Source organism: Scatophagus argus, chromosome 8 (genome assembly GCF_020382885.2).
Source record: "Scatophagus argus isolate fScaArg1 chromosome 8, fScaArg1.pri, whole genome shotgun sequence".
Taxonomy (NCBI): domain Eukaryota; kingdom Metazoa; phylum Chordata; class Actinopteri; family Scatophagidae; genus Scatophagus; species Scatophagus argus.
In genome coordinates, this window is record NC_058500.1 from 21,374,415 (window position 1) to 21,394,403 (window position 19,989).

The 19,989-nt window shown below is 45.5% G+C and overlaps 3 protein-coding genes across 3 annotated transcripts; all 3 read right to left on the reverse strand.

Annotated features, from left to right (window-relative positions):
* Positions 1-475: 475 nt before the first annotated feature.
* Positions 476-5,590, reverse strand: LOC124064009 (myosin-6-like). The gene is made up of 5 exons (XM_046398185.1): positions 3,587-5,590; positions 3,298-3,478; positions 1,863-2,502; positions 1,665-1,771; positions 476-486 (listed from the first exon to the last, which is right to left on the reverse strand). The coding sequence occupies exons 1-5, from the start codon at positions 5,075-5,077 to the stop codon at positions 476-478; spliced, it is 2,430 nt and encodes an 809-aa protein (XP_046254141.1). The 5' UTR covers positions 5,078-5,590.
* Positions 5,591-10,033: 4,443 nt separating this feature from the next.
* LOC124064011 (calponin homology domain-containing protein DDB_G0272472-like) lies at positions 10,034-11,656 on the reverse strand. The gene is made up of 2 exons (XM_046398187.1): positions 11,073-11,656; positions 10,034-10,613 (listed from the first exon to the last, which is right to left on the reverse strand). Exons 1-2 carry the CDS (start codon positions 11,654-11,656, stop codon positions 10,100-10,102), a joined length of 1,098 nt encoding a protein of 365 aa, XP_046254143.1. The 3' UTR covers positions 10,034-10,099.
* Positions 11,657-16,823: 5,167 nt separating this feature from the next.
* Positions 16,824-18,666, reverse strand: LOC124064046 (rho-associated protein kinase 1-like). Its single transcript, XM_046398244.1, has 2 exons — positions 17,863-18,666; positions 16,824-17,403 (listed from the first exon to the last, which is right to left on the reverse strand). The coding sequence occupies exons 1-2, from the start codon at positions 18,630-18,632 to the stop codon at positions 16,890-16,892; spliced, it is 1,284 nt and encodes a 427-aa protein (XP_046254200.1). The 5' UTR covers positions 18,633-18,666; the 3' UTR covers positions 16,824-16,889.
* Between the last annotated feature and the right edge of the window lie 1,323 nt (positions 18,667-19,989).

The window sequence follows — 19,989 nt, forward strand, 5'->3', positions numbered from 1 at the left end:
CTGCTGAGGGGGTCTGGACCCCAGGTTGGGAACTACTGCCTCAGGTCCCCTTTTGTAAAGCTTGTCAATATGGACTTGAACTTACTGCAGTCTGGCACGTTGATAGAACAATAGAGGGTGGTACAGGTGGTACAGGAAGCCTTACAGGCTCAATTATGTTTCATTAAGTGCTTCTCTCTCAAATGCTTTGTGTGAATCCCTGATGAATTCATTTTCTTATTCATTTATTATTGCCATACAATTAAGAACTTTTAAATAATGTGCAGAAATGTGGTCTGTATATCATACATTTATTCAAATACTCCATTCAATCAAGCAGACGAAATTTTTAGTTTCAAATAGATGATTATCAATGTACCTTCACATTGGTAAAATCCAACTTTCCATGGTTTTTTATAATTCTGTATCAGCTCATAACCAGTAGCAAATATCCTGCATAAGGAAAAAAACTGTATATTAACACTGCATTAAATGGCTATGAGAAATCTGAGGAGGAATGAGCAGAGGTGAAAAAGCCACAGGTAATTATTACCTGACTCTGTGGCTCCCTTCAGGTCTAAAGAGTGATTTAGCACCTTATACTTCTTTCCTTTCTTAGTTTCTCTCCATTTTCATCAGAGTAGTTTCCAGGCACAGTAGGAAGCTGTTTTCAGCAAAAACTCTGATAAGCTCACTATACACCTACTTGCATAGCACCAAACACCAGACAAACAAAAAAGATAAGATAAGATAAGATAAGATAATCCTTTATTAGTCCCATTACTGGGAAATTGCAATGTTACAGCAGCAAACAAGATATAGAGGGTGCAAAGCATGCAAGAAAAGGGGAAGGATGAGCATTCAAAAAGAATAAATACACATGAAACCTGCAGTACCTGCAGCTGTACACAGTACAGAAAAGAAAAGACTATTCACACTAGAGTCCCTCAAGTTATGATTAATGGATGGATTGATTATTGTACCGATTTGTTTCAGGAAAAGACTAAGTATGTATGTACTGATCCTAGTAGTAGTGTTACATGAGTAAGGATTATTGCACAATTATTACTACACCTGTGTTATTGCAGGTCTGGCGTGACCATTTGTCCCATTATTGCACATGATTTATTGTCCAGTTAACACATTCAACAGCTTAAATGTCCAGTCTATCAGCTGTGCTTGTTGTGGAGTCTGACAGCAGTGGGCAGGAAGGAGCGGCGGTACCTCTCCTTCACACAGCGCGGGTGGAGCAGTCTGTCACTGAAGGAGCTGCCCAGTGCTGTCAGAGTGCCCTGCATGGGGTGGGAGGGGGTCTCCAGCATGGACGACAGCTTGGCTATCGTCCTCCTGTCACCCACCTCATCCACTGAGTCCAGGGGGCAGCCCAGAACTGAGGCGGCCCTCCTCACCAGATTTTCCAGTCTCTTTTTGTCCCGGGCAGAGATGCTGCCTGCCCAGCAGACCACACCATAAAAGATGGCTGATGCCACCACTGAGTCATAAAAACTCCTGAGGAGTGGACCCTGTATTCCAAAGGCCCTCAGTCTCCTGAGCAGGTAGAGTCTGCTCTGGCCCTTTTTGTACAGGGCATCCGTGTTGTCAGACCAGTCCAGTTTATTGTTGAGGTGAACGCCCAGGTACTTGTAGGAGATGACTCTCTCAATGTCTGTTCCCTGGATGTTCACCAGTGCGGGTGGGGTGTGCTGGCGCCTGCTGAAGTCCGTCCATGATGAGGCCGACTATCGCAGAGACATCTGAGAACTTCTTTAGGTGGCAGGTTGGGGTGTTGTACCTGAAATCAGAGGTATAGAGAGTGAACAGAAAGTGAGCCAGAACTGTTCCCTGTGGTGCACCTGTACTACAGAGAAGCATGTCAGACTCACATACTGTGGCCTGGTAGTCCACAGTCCAGGCACTGAGACGGTGGTCTACTCCTGCACATTTCAGCTTGTCTCCCAGTAGGGTGAAGTGGTGTTGAAGGCACTGGAGAAGTCAAGAACATGATCCTCACAGTGCTCCCAGCCCTCTCCAGGTGAGATAGTGATGTGTGCAGGAGGTAGATAATGGCATCCTCCACTCCAATTCCTGGCTGGTAGGCAAACTGCAGCGGGTCCATCGATGAGCTCACCAGCGGGCGCAGGTGGGCGAGGACGAGTCTCTCCAGAGTCTTCATCAGGTGAGACGTCAGTGTCACTGGCCTGTAACTGCTGAGCTCCTTCGGATGGGGGGTCTTTGGCACTGGTACCAGGCATGATGTCTTCCACAGCTGTGGGACTCTGGCCAGCGACAGGCTCAGGTTGAACATGTGCTGGAAGATTCCACACAGCAGGTCAGCGCAGGATCTCAAGAGCCTGGGACTGATGCCGTCTGGACCTGCTGCCTTCCTCACCTTCAGTTTCCTCAGCTGATTCCTCACCTGCGAGGCTGTGACAGACAGGCTCGAGCAGAGAGGAGGGGTGCTGGGGACCGGAGAGGGGGAGCCCATGTCTGCAGATGGGATGTGAAGTGGCTGAGGGCTGAATGCTGGGGGAGGGGGGAAGGAGAGGGGGGGGGGCAGTTCACAGCAGGAGAAGTGGGGGGTAGCAGCAGGGACTGAGTGGGGGGAGGTGCAGGCACCACATCGAACCTGTTGAAAAACTGGTTCTACTTGTTTGCCCACACCTGGTCCCCCCCAGTCAGCCAGTCAGAGTCTTGGCTTCCTTGTGGCTTGAGATGGTCATCAGGCCCTGCCAGACTCCGCTGATGTTCTTATTCTGCAACTGGTCCACCATCTTCTTCCTGTAATACCTTTTCCCCTCTCTGATCCTCCTCCTTAGCTTCAGCTCCTCTCTATTCCCTGACATGAAGGCTCTCTTCAAACTAATTTTCTTTGTTTTGGGGCTTGTGGTTCTCCATTTTGAGTTTGATGATGTTCCACTGGTTTTCAATTGGAGAGGTTCTTATTTGCATATTTATTATGAGGAAATTATATTTAGTCTTTTTTATTACTTATATACATACATATTTATATATTTATATTTATATATATATATTTATATATACGCATGTGTGTGTGTGTGTGTTTTTTTTTTTTCAAAATACCTCAATCATCCAGTTTCTTGAATGATTTCGGTCTTGTGGGAGAAACCCGGAGCACCCGGAGAAAACCCGATGTCTATCAGTATATTAAATTGAACCGCTTTTGCTGCAGACATTTTGGCTTGTCATACTATGACAAGCCAAAATATCTGCTGTGGAAAGGGTCCTAAGAATTTTATTGTCTGTTCTTTGCCAGACGGAAGGCGTATTTTGTTTGGAGAGTCCCCTCAGAGCTCTCACCCTCCTCCTGGACTTTGAAGGCTGGTGCATCAAAGATGTACTTCTTTTGCTTGCTCCACAGCTCCTCAGGGACTTTAACTTCTTTCAATGGGTCCGTAGCAGATGCAGGGCGGGGCTCATCCTCATGCTTCTCCATCCGTCTGGCGATTTTTCTTGGAGGCCGGGAGTCTATCTCCTCAAGCTCAGTGGAAAGCTCAAGGTTGACTGAGATCTGGACGTTGAGCTGAGTTTTCAGCTCCTCCAGCTCTCTCTCAAAAAGTGTCTGTTTCTGCTGCAGGGTTTCTCTCACCTCCACTATCTTTTGACAGAGGGTTTCCTTGTCAGCACTCAGCTTGTTAACCACACTCCAGGCCTCCGACACTGTGTTTGAGTGAGACTTGATTTCCTTGTCAAGCTGGAGCTGAAGGGTGTCAACATGCTGTCTGGCAGTGAGGACATCAGTTTCATACCTCAGGTGGTTCTCATTGTATGAAAGTTTGATTTTGTCTAGTTCTTTCTGAAGAAGCACTTTGTTTTCCCTCTCCATCTGGAGATCAGCAGTGATTGTCTCCACGCTGTGTCTGTGTGTCTCTTGCAGCTCCTCGCAATGTTTTAGAAGGATCATCTTCTCCTGGCATGCCTTCTCAAGTTCACACTGAAGGGTACCAGCCTGCTGTCTGACACTGACGTTCTCAGTTTCATACCTTTGGCAGATCTCTTGGCATGAATCTCTGATCTTCTCCAGTTCTTCTTGGAGATGCTTTTTTTTCTCCTGGAGCTCAGCTGAGGACGTCTCCTGGATGTGGATGTGTGCTGCTTGCAGCTCCTCATATTCTTTTTGTAGGACTGTCCTCTTTTGGTTCTCCCTCTGTAGCTCCTGATGAAGAGTATCAGCCTGCTGTCTGACATTGGCAACCTCAGTTTCATACCTCAGGTGGTTCTCATGGTATGAAAGTTTGATTTTGTCTAGTTCTTTCTGAAGAAGCACTTTGTTTTCCCTCTCCATCTGGAGATCAGCAGTGATTGTCTCCATGCTGCGTCTGTGTGTCTCTTGCAGCTCCTCGCAATGTTTTAGAAGGATCATCTTCTCCTGGCATGCCTTCTCAAATTCACACTGAAGGGTACCAGCTTGTTGTCTGACACTGACATTCTCAGTTTCATATCTTTGGCTGATCTCTTGGTATGAAACTTTGATCTTCTCCAGTTCTTCTTGGAGAAGCCTGTTTTTCTCCCTCTCCTCCTGGAGTTCAGCTGAGAACGTCTTCTGGCTGTCGGTGTGTGCTGCTTGCAGCTCCTCATGTGTTTTGTGCAGGACTGCATTCTGTTGCCTCACCTTCTCAAGTTCACGCTGAAGGGCGTGAACTTGAGATATATTTGCAGCGCCTGCAGTGTGAGGATCATTGTATGCCAACTGTCTCTTTGGCTCTCTCTTTCCTGCTGTTCTATTGTTTATTTTCACTGTCAGGGACTCTTGTCCTTTGAACTGTATTTTTTTCTTGTTGAACTGTTGGGTATTTTCCATTGCCTTGTTCTGTTGATATGAACAGCTGATCTGACGAGACCTGCTTATTAGACTCATCCCAGTGTTCCTGTGGAACCCTCTTGTGTTCTTCATTCCGGGCATTTTCTTTGATTGTTGTTTCCAGTAGCACTTGTCTGCTAGGAAAGATTTTCTTTTGTTGAATGTCGCTTTATCACAGTGGTCACCTGCTAAAGGCACTAAAATGATCTGACTGTCTGAACAGCTGCTCCTTATATAGAGACCATAGAATGGAAGTTGTCCTTTGATCCTTTGATTCATGAAGGTTCACTTGTATGGTCCTTTGATCTTGACAGTTCCATTGCATTTTTTTTAAAAAAAGCTTTATTTATTTTTTTGTGTTTACATGTTCACATTCTAAATCACAATCTGTAATTTAAATGTGAACAAAATGGTTGCCCCACTAACAGCACAACAGACAGAAAGACAGGGAAAGACATAAGATGGGACAAGGAGGTGGGAACATCACTGCAGTATCTGCTGCAAGCCTACCTGAGTAACTCTCCCAGAAATGAGCAATTTTCATCCATACAGCAAAATCAGAAACTCAGTCTTTGATAGCAGTGAGGAGTTGCAGCTCTGCGCAAGCCAAGGTTGACACAATACAGAAAGTGGTACCAATGATAATATATCAGAAGATGGAGAGGCTACCCCACTCTCAGTAGAAATCAACATAAAAGTAGTCCAGAGAGTGAAACAACTTATTGCAAATTAGGCTGCTTGATGAAAGGTTAGAAAGCTCAACTGAGCAGATAAATCACAATTCATGCATTTCTAAGCAAAGCTCCTCTAACAAACCTCCCAAGAAAAAAGAGGCTAGGGATCCATCCAGCTGATCCTGGCGAAAGCACACCAGGTCTAAACAGCACTTCTAAGAGGAAAATATCTAATGATGGGCTGGAAACTCATGCAATGCAAAAAACCGAGCCATTTATCTAATTCACAACTGCCCCAATGCATGAATCAAACTTTCAGTGTTACATAACAACACAGCTCTCCATGAGGATATCTATCTCTCTAAGAGAACTCTTGAACTCTTGCTATTACAATATTCACTCTATGGAATCTTTGCTTCTTCAGTGTTTGATCACCATTCAGTATGGTAACAACAACAAGAGAGTGTAACAGCCTGGAAAAAAAATTCACATAAGAGCTGTACCCCTGCATGCAAGGCATGCATAGTTGAAACTGCAAGCGCATGCACAACTTTCGAATTTTATTTCCAAGTCTCTAACAGTTGTTTAGATATTGTATTTAAGAAAAGTGGTGCACTATCAGACCAACCACTAGCAGTGCTACAAACAACACTTTTTCCTCATTGTATCACTGCAAGGCTGAATAAAAAAAGGACACTAGTTTCTAGCCATAAGCAGAGACAGAAGACAGAAGGGTCAACAATATTCATTATAAACATACAGTCATGGAAAAAATATTAGACCACCCTTGTTTTCTTTAATTTCTTGTTCATTTTAATGCCTGGTACCACTAAAGGTATATTACCTGAAGAATACAATGAACACAACAAAAAATGTTGTAGTTGATTCCATAATATTTATGTCCTATTTGACATGCTTAAGCTTAACTGTATTCCCAGGGTATATAAGAGGCCATTTCATGTCATAAGCAGCACTGCACATGCAAAGGCCTAGAGTGGTTTCCTGCTCACATTCAAGCCATAGCACAACTCAGAAGTTGTCAGCTCTGTTAGACCTTGGCGCTGCTGGAAATTGGCATGAGTGAGAGACAGGTAGCCAAAAAACTGAAGATCTCCAAGACAGCCGTTCATACCAAATTGCTAGCTAGTCAAGGCAGGAAATGTATTTCTACCCCATGAGAGGACTGGGCACTCATCTGGGCACTCTCAAGAAATGTGACTTGTTCAGCAAGGACAGTTCGAAACTGTTTTCTTGAAGTTGGTCTGAAGTCACACAGGGCACAGAAGAAGCCCTTCATCAACGAAAGGCAGAGGAAGGTCTGGTTACTCTTTGCAAGGGATCACAAGGATTGGACTGTTGATGATTGGGCTAAGGTTCTCTTCAATGATGAATCCAATTTTGAGTTGATGCCCACTCCAGCCAACTTACTGGTTAGGAGGAAGCCTGGAGAAGCCTACAAACTAGACTGTCTTTCCCCTACAGTAAAACATGGGGGTGGATTGGTGATGATCTGGGGTTGTTTCAGTATGGTTGGAACAGGGCAAATGCAATTGTGTGAAGGGCGAATGAACCAGGTCACATACAGGGCTACTCTTGAAAACAGTCTTCTTCCATCAGCTGATAAACTCTTTCCTGCCTTGAATGACTGGATTTTCCAACAAGATAATGCCCTTTGCCACACGGCAAGGTCAGTTAAAGCCTGGATGGAGAACTAGAACATTCGAACCATGCCTTGGTCTGCTCAATCACCAGATCTAAATCCAATTGAAAACCAGTGGAACATCATCAAACTCAAAATGGAGAACCACAAGCCCCAAAACAAAGAAAATTAGTTTGAATTTTTGCAACAGGAATGGGCTGCTGTGACAGCAAATATCCTGCATAAGGAAAAAAACTGTATATTAACACTGCATTAAATGGCTATGAGAAATCTGAGGAGGAATGAGCAGAGGTGAAAAAGCCACAGGTAATTATTACCTGACTCTGTGGTTCCCTTCAGGTCTAAAGAGTGATTTAGCACCTTATACTTCTTTCCTTTCTTAGTTTCTCTCCATTTTCATCAGAGTAGTTTCCAGGCACAGTAGGAAGCTGTTTTCAGCAAAACCTCTGATAAACCCACTATACACCTACTTGCATAGCACCAAACACCAGACAAACAAAAAAGCTAAGATAAGATAAGATAAGATAATCCTTTATTAGTCCCATTACTGGGAAATTGCAATGTTACAGCAGCAAACAAGATATAGAGGGTGCAAAGCATGCAAGAAAAAGGGAAGAATGAGCATTCAAAAAGAATAAATACACAGGAAACCTGCAGTACCTGCAGCTGCAGATGATTAATGGATGGATTGATTATTGTACCGATTTGTTTCAGGAAAAGACTAAGTATGTATGTACTGATCCTAGTAGTAGTGTTACATGAGTAAGGATTATTGCACAATTATTACTACACCTGTGTTATTGCAGGTCTGGCGTGACCATTTGACCCATTATTGCACATGATTTATTGTCCAGTTAACACATTCAACAGCTTAAATGTCCAGTCTATCAGCTGTGCTTGTTGTGGAGTCTGACAGCAGTGGGCAGGAAGGAGCGGCGGTACCTCTCCTTCACACAGCGCGGGTGGAGCAGTCTGTCACTGAAGGAGCTGCCCAGTGCTGTCAGAGTGCCCTGCATGGGGTGGGAGGGGGTCTCCAGCACGGACGACAGCTTGGCTATCGTCCTCCTGTCACCCACCTCATCCACTGAGTCCAGGGGGCAGCCCAGAACTGAGGCGGCCCTCCTCACCAGATTTTCCAGTCTCTTTTTGTCCCGGGCAGAGATGCTGCCTGCCCAGCAGACCACACCATAAAAGATGGCTGATGCCACCACTGAGTCATAAAAACTCCTGAGGAGTGGACCCTGTATTCCAAAGGCCCTCAGTCTCCTGAGCAGGTAGAGTCTGCTCTGGCCCTTTTTGTACAGGGCATCCGTGTTGTCAGACCAGTCCAGTTTATTGTTGAGGATGAACGCCCAGGTACTTGTAGGAGATGACTCTCTCAATGTCTGTTCCCTGGATGTTCACCAGTGCGGGTGGGGTGTGCTGGCGCCTGCTGAAGTCCGTCCATGATGAGGCCGACTATCGCAGAGACATCTGAGAACTTCTTTAGGTGGCAGGTTGGGGTGTTGTACCTGAAATCAGAGGTATAGAGAGTGGACAGAAAGTGAGCCAGAACTGTTCCCTGTGGTGCATCTGTACTACAGAGAAGCATGTCAGACTCACATACTGTGGCCTGGTAGTCCACAGTCCAGGCACTGAGACGGTGGTCCACTCCTGCACATTTCAGCTTGTCTCCCAGTAGGGTGGGCTGGATGGTGTTGAAGGCACTGGAGAAGTCAAGAACATGATCCTCACAGTGCTCCCAGCCCTCTCCAGGTGAGATAGTGATGTGTGCAGGAGGTAGATAATGGCATCCTCCACTCCAATTCCTGGCTGGTAGGCAAACTGCAGCGGGTCCATCGATGAGCTCACCAGCGGGCGCAGGTGGGCGAGGACGAGTCTCTCCAGAGTCTTCATCAGGTGAGACGTCAGTGTCACTGGCCTGTAACTGCTGAGCTCCTTCGGATGGGGGGTCTTTGGCACTGGTACCAGGCATGATGTCTTCCACAGCTGTGGGACTCTGGCCAGCGACAGGCTCAGGTTGAACATGTGCTGGAAGATTCCACACAGCAGGTCAGCGCAGGATCTCAAGAGCCTGGGACTGATGCCGTCTGGACCTGCTGCCTTCCTCACCTTCAGTTTCCTCAGCTGATTCCTCACCTGCGAGGCTGTGACAGACAGGCTCGAGCAGAGAGGAGGGGTGCTGGGGACCGGAGAGGGGGAGCCCATGTCTGCAGATGGGATGTGAAGTGGCTGAGGGCTGAATGCTGGGGGAGGGGGGATGGAGGGGGGGGGGGGGGGCAGTTCACAGCAGGAGAAGTGGGGGGTAGCAGCAGGGACTGAGTGGGGGGAGGTGCAGGCACCACATCGAACCTGTTGAAAAACTGGTTCTACTTGTTTGCCCACACCTGGTCCCCCCCAGTCAGCCAGTCAGAGTCTTGGCTTCCTTGTGGCTTGAGATGGTCATCAGGCCCTGCCAGACTCCGCTGATGTTCTTATTCTGCAACTGGTCCACCATCTTCTTCCTGTAATACCTTTTCCCCTCTCTGATCCTCCTCCTTAGCTTCAGCTCCTCTCTATTCCCTGACATGAAGGCTCTCTTCAAACTAATTTTCTTTGTTTTGGGGCTTGTGGTTCTCCATTTTGAGTTTGATGATGTTCCACTGGTTTTCAATTGGAGAGGTTCTTATTTGCATATTTATTATGAGGAAATTATATTTAGTCTTTTTTATTACATATATACATACATATTTATATTTATATATATATATTTATATATACGCATGTGTGTGTGTGTGGTTTTTTTTTTCAAAATACCTCAATCATCCAGTTTCTTGAATGATTTCGGTCTTGTGGGAGAAACCCGGAGCACCCGGAGAAAACCCGATGTCTATCAGTATATTAAATTGAACCGCTTTTCTGCAGACATTTTGGCTTGTCATACTATGACAAGCCAAAATATCTGCTGTGGAAAGGGTCCTAAGAATTTTATTGTCCGTTCTTTGCCAGACGGAAGGCGTATTTTGTTTGGAGAGTCCCCTCAGAGCTCTCACCCTCCTCCTGGACTTTGAAGGCTGGTGCATCAAAGATGTACTTCTTTTGCTTGCTCCACAGCTCCTCAGGGACTTTAACTTCTTTCAATGGGTCCGTAGCAGATGCAGGGCGGGGCTCATCCTCATGCTTCTCCATCCGTCTGGCGATTTTTCTTGGAGGCCGGGAGTCTATCTCCTCAAGCTCAGTGGAAAGCTCAAGGTTGACTGAGATCTGGACGTTGAGCTGAGTTTTCAGCTCCTCCAGCTCTCTCTCAAAAAGTGTCTGTTTCTGCTGCAGGGTTTCTCTCACCTCCGCTATCTTTTGACAGAGGGTTTCCTTGTCAGCACTCAGCTTGTTAACCGCACTCCAGGCCTCCGACACTGTGTTTGAGTGAGACTTGATTTCCTTGTCAAGCTGGAGCTGAAGGGTGTCAACATGCTGTCTGGCAGTGAGGACATCAGTTTCATACCTTAGGTGGTTGTCGTGGTATGAAAGTTTGATTTTGTCTAGTTCTTTCTGAAGGAGCACTTTGTTTTCCCTCTCCATCTGGAGATCAGCAGTGATTGTCTCCACGCTGTGTCTGTGTGTCTCTTGCAGCTCCTCGCAATGTTTTAGAAGGATCATCTTCTCCTGGCATGCCTTCTCAAGTTCACACTGAAGGGTACCAGCCTGCTGTCTGACACTGACGTTCTCAGTTTCATACCTTTGGCAGATCTCTTGGCATGAATCTCTGATCTTCTCCAGTTCTTCTTGGAGATGCTTGTTTTTCTCCTGGAGCTCAGCTGAGGACGTCTCCTGGATGTGGATGTGTGCTGCTTGCAGCTCCTCATATTCTTTTTGTAGGACTGTCCTCTTTTGGTTCTCCCACTGTAGCTCCTGATGAAGAGTACCAGCCTGCTGTCTGACATTGGCAACCTCAGTTTCATACCTCAGGTGGTTCTCATGGTATGAAAGTTTGATTTTGTCTAGTTCTTTCTGAAGAAGCACTTTGTTTTCCCTCTCCATCTGGAGATCAGCAGTGATTGTCTCCATGCTGCGTCTGTGTGTCTCTTGCAGCTCCTCGCAATGTTTTAGAAGGATCATCTTCTCCTGGCATGCCTTCTCAAATTCACACTGAAGGGTACCAGCTTGTTGTCTGACACTGACATTCTCAGCTTCATACCTTTGGCTGATCTCTTGGAATGAAACTTTCATCTTCTCCAGTTGTTCTTGGAGAAGCCTGTTTTTCTGCCTCTCCTTCTGGAGTTCAGCTGAGAACATCTTCTGGCTGTCGGTGTGTGCTGCTTGCAGCTCCTCATATGTTTCGTGCAGGACTGTATTCTGTTGCCTCACCTTCTCAAGTTGACGCCGAAGGGCGTGAACTTGAGAAGGTGACCTGAACTGTATTTTTTTCTTGTTGAACTGTTGGGTATTTTCCATCGCCTTGTTCTGTTGATATGAACAGCTGATCTGACGAGACCTGCTTATTAGACTCATCCCAGTGTTCCTGTGGAACCCTCTTGTGTTCTTCATTCCGGGCATTTTCTTTGATTGTTGTTTCCAGTAGCACTTGTCTGCTAGGAAAGATTTTCTTTTGTTGAATGTCGCTTTATCACAGTGGTCACCTGCTAAAGGCACTAAAATGATCTGACTGTCTGAACAGCTGCTCCTTATATAGAGACCATAGAATGGAAGTTGTCCTTTGATCCTTTGATTCATGAAGGTTCACTTGTATGGTCCTTTGATCTTGACAGTTCCATTGCATTTTTTTTAAAAAAAAGCTTTATTTATTTTTTTGTGTTTACATGTTCACATTCTAAATCACAATCTGTAATTTAAATGTGAACAAAATGGTTGCCCCACTAACAGCACAACAGACAGAAAGACAGGGAAAGACATAAGATGGGACAAGGAGGTGGGAACATCACTGCAGTATCTGCTGCAAGCCTACCTGAGTAACTCTCCCAGAAATGAGCAATTTTCATCCATACAGCAAAATCAGAAACTCAGTCTTTGATAGCAGTGAGGAGTTGCAGCTCTGCGCAAGCCAAGGTTGACACAATACAGAAAGTGGTACCAATGATAATATATCAGAAGATGGAGAGGCTACCCCACTCTCAGTAGAAATCAACATAAAAGTAGTCCAGAGAGTGAAACAACTTATTGCAAATTAGGCTGCTTGATGAAAGGTTAGAAAGCTCAACTGAGCAGATAAATCACAATTCATGCATTTCTAAGCAAAGCTCCTCTAACAAACCTCCCAAGAAAAAAGAGGCTGGGGATCCATCCAGCTGATCCTGGCGAAAGCACACCAGGTCTAAACAGCACTTCTAAGAGGAAAATATCTAATGATGGGCTGGAAACTCATGCAATGCAAAAAACCGAGCCATTTATCTAATTCACAACTGCCCCAATGCATGAATCAAACTTTCAGTGTTACATAACAACACAGCTCTCCATGAGGATATCTATCTCTCTAAGAGAACTCTTAGAAACTGTATTACAATGCTATTACAATATTCACTCTATGGAATCTTTGCTTCTTCAGTGTTTGATCACCATTCAGTATGGTAACAACAACAAGAGAGTGTAACAGCCTGGAAAAAAAATTCACATAAGAGCTGTACCCCTGCATGCAAGGCATGCATAGTTGAAACTGCAAGCGCATGCACGACTTTCGAATTTTATTTCCAAGTCTCTAACAGTTGTTTAGATATTGTATTTAAGAAAAGTGGTGCACTATCAGACCAACCACTAGCAGTGCTACAAACAACACTTTTTCCTCATTGTATCACTGCAAGGCTGAATAAAAAAAGGACACTAGTTTCTAGCCATAAGCAGAGACAGAAGCAGAGACAGAAGACAGAAGGGTCAACAATATTCATTATAAACATACAGTCATGGAAAAAATATTAGACCACCCTTGTTTTCTTTAATTTCTTGTTCATTTTAATGCCTGGTACCACTAAAGGTATATTACCTGAAGAATACAATGAACACAACAAAAAATGTTGTAGTTGATTCCATAATATTTATGTCCTATTTGACATGCTTAAGCTTAACTGTATTCCCAGGGTATATAAGAGGCCATTTCATGTCATAAGCAGCACTGCACATGCAAAGGCCTAGAGTGGTTTCCTGCTCACATTCAAGCCATAGCACAACTCAGAAGTTGTCAGCTCTGTTAGACCTTGGCGCTGCTGGAAATTGGCATGAGTGAGAGACAGGTAGCCAAAAAACTGAAGATCTCCAAGACAGCCGTTCATACCAAATTGCTAGCTAGTCAAGGCAGGAAATGTATTTCTACCCCATGAGAGGACTGGGCACTCATCTGGGCACTCTCAAGAAATGTGACTTGTTCAGCAAGGACAGTTCGAAACTGTTTTCTTGAAGTTGGTCTGAAGTCACACAGGGCACAGAAGAAGCCCTTCATCAACGAAAGGCAGAGGAAGGTCTGGTTACTCTTTGCAAGGGATCACAAGGATTGGACTGTTGATGATTGGGCTAAGGTTCTCTTCAATGATGAATCCAATTTTGAGTTGATGCCCACTCCAGCCAACTTACTGGTTAGGAGGAAGCCTGGAGAAGCCTACAAACTAGACTGTCTTTCCCCTACAGTAAAACATGGGGGTGGATTGGTGATGATCTGGGGTTGTTTCAGTATGGTTGGAACAGGGCAAATGCAATTGTGTGAAGGGCGAATGAACCAGGTCACATACAGGGCTACTCTTGAAAACAGTCTTCTTCCATCAGCTGATAAACTCTTTCCTGCCTTGAATGACTGGATTTTCCAACAAGATAATGCCCTTTGCCACACGGCAAGGTCAGTTAAAGCCTGGATGGAGAACTAGAACATTCGAACCATGCCTTGGTCTGCTCAATCACCAGATCTAAATCCAATTGAAAACCAGTGGAACATCATCAAACTCAAAATGGAGAACCACAAGCCCCAAAACAAAGAAAATTAGTTTGAATTTTTGCAACAGGAATGGGCTGCTGTGACAGCAAATATCCTGCATAAGGAAAAAAACTGTATATTAACACTGCATTAAATGGCTATGAGAAATCTGAGGAGGAATGAGCAGAGGTGAAAAAGCCACAGGTAATTATTACCTGACTCTGTGGTTCCCTTCAGGTCTAAAGAGTGATTTAGCACCTTATACTTCTTTCCTTTCTTAGTTTCTCTCCATTTTCATCAGAGTAGTTTCCAGGCACAGTAGGAAGCTGTTTTCAGCAAAACCTCTGATAAACCCACTATACACCTACTTGCATAGCACCAAACACCAGACAAACAAAAAAGCTAAGATAAGATAAGATAAGATAATCCTTTATTAGTCCCATTACTGGGAAATTGCAATGTTACAGCAGCAAACAAGATATAGAGGGTGCAAAGCATGCAAGAAAAAGGGAAGAATGAGCATTCAAAAAGAATAAATACACAGGAAACCTGCAGTACCTGCAGCTGCAGATGATTAATGGATGGATTGATTATTGTACCGATTTGTTTCAGGAAAAGACTAAGTATGTATGTACTGATCCTAGTAGTAGTGTTACATGAGTAAGGATTATTGCACAATTATTACTACACCTGTGTTATTGCAGGTCTGGCGTGACCATTTGACCCATTATTGCACATGATTTATTGTCCAGTTAACACATTCAACAGCTTAAATGTCCAGTCTATCAGCTGTGCTTGTTGTGGAGTCTGACAGCAGTGGGCAGGAAGGAGCGGCGGTACCTCTCCTTCACACAGCGCGGGTGGAGCAGTCTGTCACTGAAGGAGCTGCCCAGTGCTGTCAGAGTGCCCTGCATGGGGTGGGAGGGGGTCTCCAGCACGGACGACAGCTTGGCTATCGTCCTCCTGTCACCCACCTCATCCACTGAGTCCAGGGGGCAGCCCAGAACTGAGGCGGCCCTCCTCACCAGATTTTCCAGTCTCTTTTTGTCCCGGGCAGAGATGCTGCCTGCCCAGCAGACCACACCATAAAAGATGGCTGATGCCACCACTGAGTCATAAAAACTCCTGAGGAGTGGACCCTGTATTCCAAAGGCCCTCAGTCTCCTGAGCAGGTAGAGTCTGCTCTGGCCCTTTTTGTACAGGGCATCCGTGTTGTCAGACCAGTCCAGTTTATTGTTGAGGATGAACGCCCAGGTACTTGTAGGAGATGACTCTCTCAATGTCTGTTCCCTGGATGTTCACCAGTGCGGGTGGGGTGTGCTGGCGCCTGCTGAAGTCCGTCCATGATGAGGCCGACTATCGCAGAGACATCTGAGAACTTCTTTAGGTGGCAGGTTGGGGTGTTGTACCTGAAATCAGAGGTATAGAGAGTGGACAGAAAGTGAGCCAGAACTGTTCCCTGTGGTGCACCTGTACTACAGAGAAGCATGTCAGACTCACATACTGTGGCCTGGTAGTCCACAGTCCAGGCACTGAGACGGTGGTCCACTCCTGCACATTTCAGCTTGTCTCCCAGTAGGGTGGGCTGGATGGTGTTGAAGGCACTGGAGAAGTCAAGAACATGATCCTCACAGTGCTCCCAGCCCTCTCCAGGTGAGATAGTGATGTGTGCAGGAGGTAGATAATGGCATCCTCCACTCCAATTCCTGGCTGGTAGGCAAACTGCAGCGGGTCCATCGATGAGCTCACCAGCGGGCGCAGGTGGGCGAGGACGAGTCTCTCCAGAGTCTTCATCAGGTGAGACGTCAGTGTCACTGGCCTGTAACTGCTGAGCTCCTTCGGATGGGGGGTCTTTGGCACTGGTACCAGGCATGATGTCTTCCACAGCTGTGGGACTCTGGCCAGCGACAGGCTCAGGTTGAACATGTGCTGGAAGATTCCACACAGCAGGTCAGCGCAGGATCTCAAGAGCCTGGGACTGATGCCGTCTGGACCTGCTGCCTTCCTCACCTTCAGTTTCCTCAGCTGATTCCTCACCTGCGAGGCTGTGACAGACAGGCTCGAGCAGAGAGGAGGGGTGCTGGGGACCGGAGAGGGGGAGCCCATGTCTGCAGATGGGATGTGAAGTGGCTGAGGGCTGAATGCTGGGGGAGGGGGGATGGAGGGGGGGGGGCAGTTCACAGCAGGAGAAGTGGGGGGTAGCAGCAGGGACTGAGTGGGGGGAGGTGCAGGCACCACATCGAACCTGTTGAAAAACTGGTTCTACTTGTTTGCCCACACCTGGTCCCCCCCAGTCAGCCAGTCAGAGTCTTGGCTTCCTTGTGGCTTGAGATGGTCATCAGGCCCTGCCAGACTCCGCTGATGTTCTTATTCTGCAACTGGTCCACCATCTTCTTCCTGTAATACCTTTTCCCCTCTCTGATCCTCCTCCTTAGCTTCAGCTCCTCTCTATTCCCTGACATGAAGGCTCTCTTCAAACTAATTTTCTTTGTTTTGGGGCTTGTGGTTCTCCATTTTGAGTTTGATGATGTTCCACTGGTTTTCAATTGGAGAGGTTCTTATTTGCATATTTATTATGAGGAAATTATATTTAGTCTTTTTTATTACATATATACATACATATTTATATATTTATATTTATATATATATATTTATATATACGCATGTGTGTGTGTGTGGTTTTTTTTTTCAAAATACCTCAATCATCCAGTTTCTTGAATGATTTCGGTCTTGTGGGAGAAACCCGGAGCACCCGGAGAAAACCCGATGTCTATCAGTATATTAAATTGAACCGCTTTTCTGCAGACATTTTGGCTTGTCATACTATGACAAGCCAAAATATCTGCTGTGGAAAGGGTCCTAAGAATTTTATTGTCCGTTCTTTGCCAGACGGAAGGCGTATTTTGTTTGGAGAGTCCCCTCAGAGCTCTCACCCTCCTCCTGGACTTTGAAGGCTGGTGCATCAAAGATGTACTTCTTTTGCTTGCTCCACAGCTCCTCAGGGACTTTAACTTCTTTCAATGGGTCCGTAGCAGATGCAGGGCGGGGCTCATCCTCATGCTTCTCCATCCGTCTGGCGATTTTTCTTGGAGGCCGGGAGTCTATCTCCTCAAGCTCAGTGGAAAGCTCAAGGTTGACTGAGATCTGGACGTTGAGCTGAGTTTTCAGCTCCTCCAGCTCTCTCTCAAAAAGTGTCTGTTTCTGCTGCAGGGTTTCTCTCACCTCCGCTATCTTTTGACAGAGGGTTTCCTTGTCAGCACTCAGCTTGTTAACCGCACTCCAGGCCTCCGACACTGTGTTTGAGTGAGACTTGATTTCCTTGTCAAGCTGGAGCTGAAGGGTGTCAACATGCTGTCTGGCAGTGAGGACATCAGTTTCATACCTTAGGTGGTTGTCGTGGTATGAAAGTTTGATTTTGTCTAGTTCTTTCTGAAGGAGCACTTTGTTTTCCCTCTCCATCTGGAGATCAGCAGTGATTGTCTCCACGCTGTGTCTGTGTGTCTCTTGCAGCTCCTCGCAATGTTTTAGAAGGATCATCTTCTCCTGGCATGCCTTCTCAAGTTCACACTGAAGGGTACCAGCCTGCTGTCTGACACTGACGTTCTCAGTTTCATACCTTTGGCAGATCTCTTGGCATGAATCTCTGATCTTCTCCAGTTCTTCTTGGAGATGCTTGTTTTTCTCCTGGAGCTCAGCTGAGGACGTCTCCTGGATGTGGATGTGTGCTGCTTGCAGCTCCTCATATTCTTTTTGTAGGACTGTCCTCTTTTGGTTCTCCCACTGTAGCTCCTGATGAAGAGTACCAGCCTGCTGTCTGACATTGGCAACCTCAGTTTCATACCTCAGGTGGTTCTCATGGTATGAAAGTTTGATTTTGTCTAGTTCTTTCTGAAGAAGCACTTTGTTTTCCCTCTCCATCTGGAGATCAGCAGTGATTGTCTCCATGCTGCGTCTGTGTGTCTCTTGCAGCTCCTCGCAATGTTTTAGAAGGATCATCTTCTCCTGGCATGCCTTCTCAAATTCACACTGAAGGGTACCAGCTTGTTGTCTGACACTGACATTCTCAGCTTCATACCTTTGGCTGATCTCTTGGAATGAAACTTTCATCTTCTCCAGTTGTTCTTGGAGAAGCCTGTTTTTCTGCCTCTCCTTCTGGAGTTCAGCTGAGAACATCTTCTGGCTGTCGGTGTGTGCTGCTTGCAGCTCCTCATATGTTTCGTGCAGGACTGTATTCTGTTGCCTCACCTTCTCAAGTTGACGCCGAAGGGCGTGAACTTGAGAAGGTGACCTGAACTGTATTTTTTTCTTGTTGAACTGTTGGGTATTTTCCATTGCCTTGTTCTGTTGATATGAACAGCTGATCTGACGAGACCTGCTTATTAGACTCATCCCAGTGTTCCTGTGGAACCCTCTTGTGTTCTTCATTCCGGGCATTTTCTTTGATTGTTGTTTCCAGTAGCACTTGTCTGCTAGGAAAGATTTTCTTTTGTTGAATGTCGCTTTATCACAGTGGTCACCTGCTAAAGGCACTAAAATGATCTGACTGTCTGAACAGCTGCTCCTTATATAGAGACCATAGAATGGAAGTTGTCCTTTGATCCTTTGATTCATGAAGGTTCACTTGTATGGTCCTTTGATCTTGACAGTTCCATTGCATTTTTTTTAAAAAAAAAGCTTTATTTATTTTTTTGTGTTTACATGTTCACATTCTAAATCACAATCTGTAATTTAAATGTGAACAAAATGGTTGCCCCACTAACAGCACAACAGACAGAAAGACAGGGAAAGACATAAGATGGGACAAGGAGGTGGGAACATCACTGCAGTATCTGCTGCAAGCCTACCTGAGTAACTCTCCCAGAAATGAGCAATTTTCATCCATACAGCAAAATCAGAAACTCAGTCTTTGATAGCAGTGAGGAGTTGCAGCTCTGCGCAAGCCAAGGTTGACACAATACAGAAAGTGGTACCAATGATAATATATCAGAAGATGGAGAGGCTACCCCACTCTCAGTAGAAATCAACATAAAAGTAGTCCAGAGAGTGAAACAACTTATTGCAAATTAGGCTGCTTGATGAAAGGTTAGAAAGCTCAACTGAGCAGATAAATCACAATTCATGCATTTCTAAGCAAAGCTCCTCTAACAAACCTCCCAAGAAAAAAGAGGCTGTTAGACCTTGGCGCTGCTGGAAATTGGCATGAGTGAGAGACAGGTAGCCAAAAAACTGAAGATCTCCAAGACAGCCGTTCATACTAAATTGCTAGCTAGTCAAGGCAGGAAATGTATTTCTACCCCATGAGAGGACTGGGCACTCATCTGGGCACTCTCAAGAAATGTGACTTGTTCAGCAAGGACAGTTCGAAACTGTTTTCTTGAAGTTGGTCTGAAGTCACACAGGGCACAGAAGAAGCCCTTCATCAACGAAAGGCAGAGGAAGGTCTGGTTACTCTTTGCAAGGGATCACAAGGATTGGACTGTTGATGATTGGGCTAAGGTTCTCTTCAATGATGAATCCAATTTTGAGTTGATGCCCACTCCAGCCAACTTACTGGTTAGGAGGAAGCCTGGAGAAGCCTACAAACTAGACTGTCTTTCCCCTACAGTAAAACATGGGGGTGGATTGGTGATGATCTGGGGTTGTTTCAGTATGGTTGGAACAGGGCAAATGCAATTGTGTGAAGGGCGAATGAACCAGGTCACATACAGGGCTACTCTTGAAAACAGTCTTCTTCCATCAGCTGATAAACTCTTTCCTGCCTTGAATGACTGGATTTTCCAACAAGATAATGCCCCTTGCCACACGGCAAGGTCAGTTAAAGCCTGGATGTAGAACTAGAACATTCGAACCATGCCTTGGTCTGCTCAATCACCAGATCTAAATCCAATTGAAAACCAGTGGAACATCATCAAACTCAAAATGGAGAACCACAAGCCCCAAAACAAAGAAAATTAGTTTGAATTTTTGC

Excerpts from the sequence above, each read along its gene's own strand:
- LOC124064009 (XM_046398185.1), bottom strand. The coding sequence starts at position 5,077 with ATGAATCAAAGGATCAAAGGACAACTTCCATTCTATGGTCTCTATATA. Across the intron at positions 2,503-3,297 it reads CTTCAAAGTCCAGGAGGAGG|CATTCAGCCCTCAGCCACTT; the intron begins GTGAGAGCTCTG and ends CCCCTCCCCCAG. Across the intron at positions 1,772-1,862 it reads GGACTACCAGGCCACAGTAT|GTACAACACCCCAACCTGCC; the intron begins GTGAGTCTGACA and ends CTCTGATTTCAG.
- LOC124064011 (XM_046398187.1), bottom strand. The coding sequence starts at position 11,656 with ATGAAGAACACAAGAGGGTTCCACAGGAACACTGGGATGAGTCTAATA. Across the intron at positions 10,614-11,072 it reads TACCATGAGAACCACCTGAG|GTATGAAACTGATGTCCTCA; the intron begins GTATGAAACTGA and ends CAACCACCTAAG.
- LOC124064046 (XM_046398244.1), bottom strand. The coding sequence starts at position 18,632 with ATGAATCAAAGGATCAAAGGACAACTTCCATTCTATGGTCTCTATATA. Across the intron at positions 17,404-17,862 it reads TACCATGAGAACCACCTGAG|GTATGAAACTGATGTCCTCA; the intron begins GTATGAAACTGA and ends CAACCACCTAAG.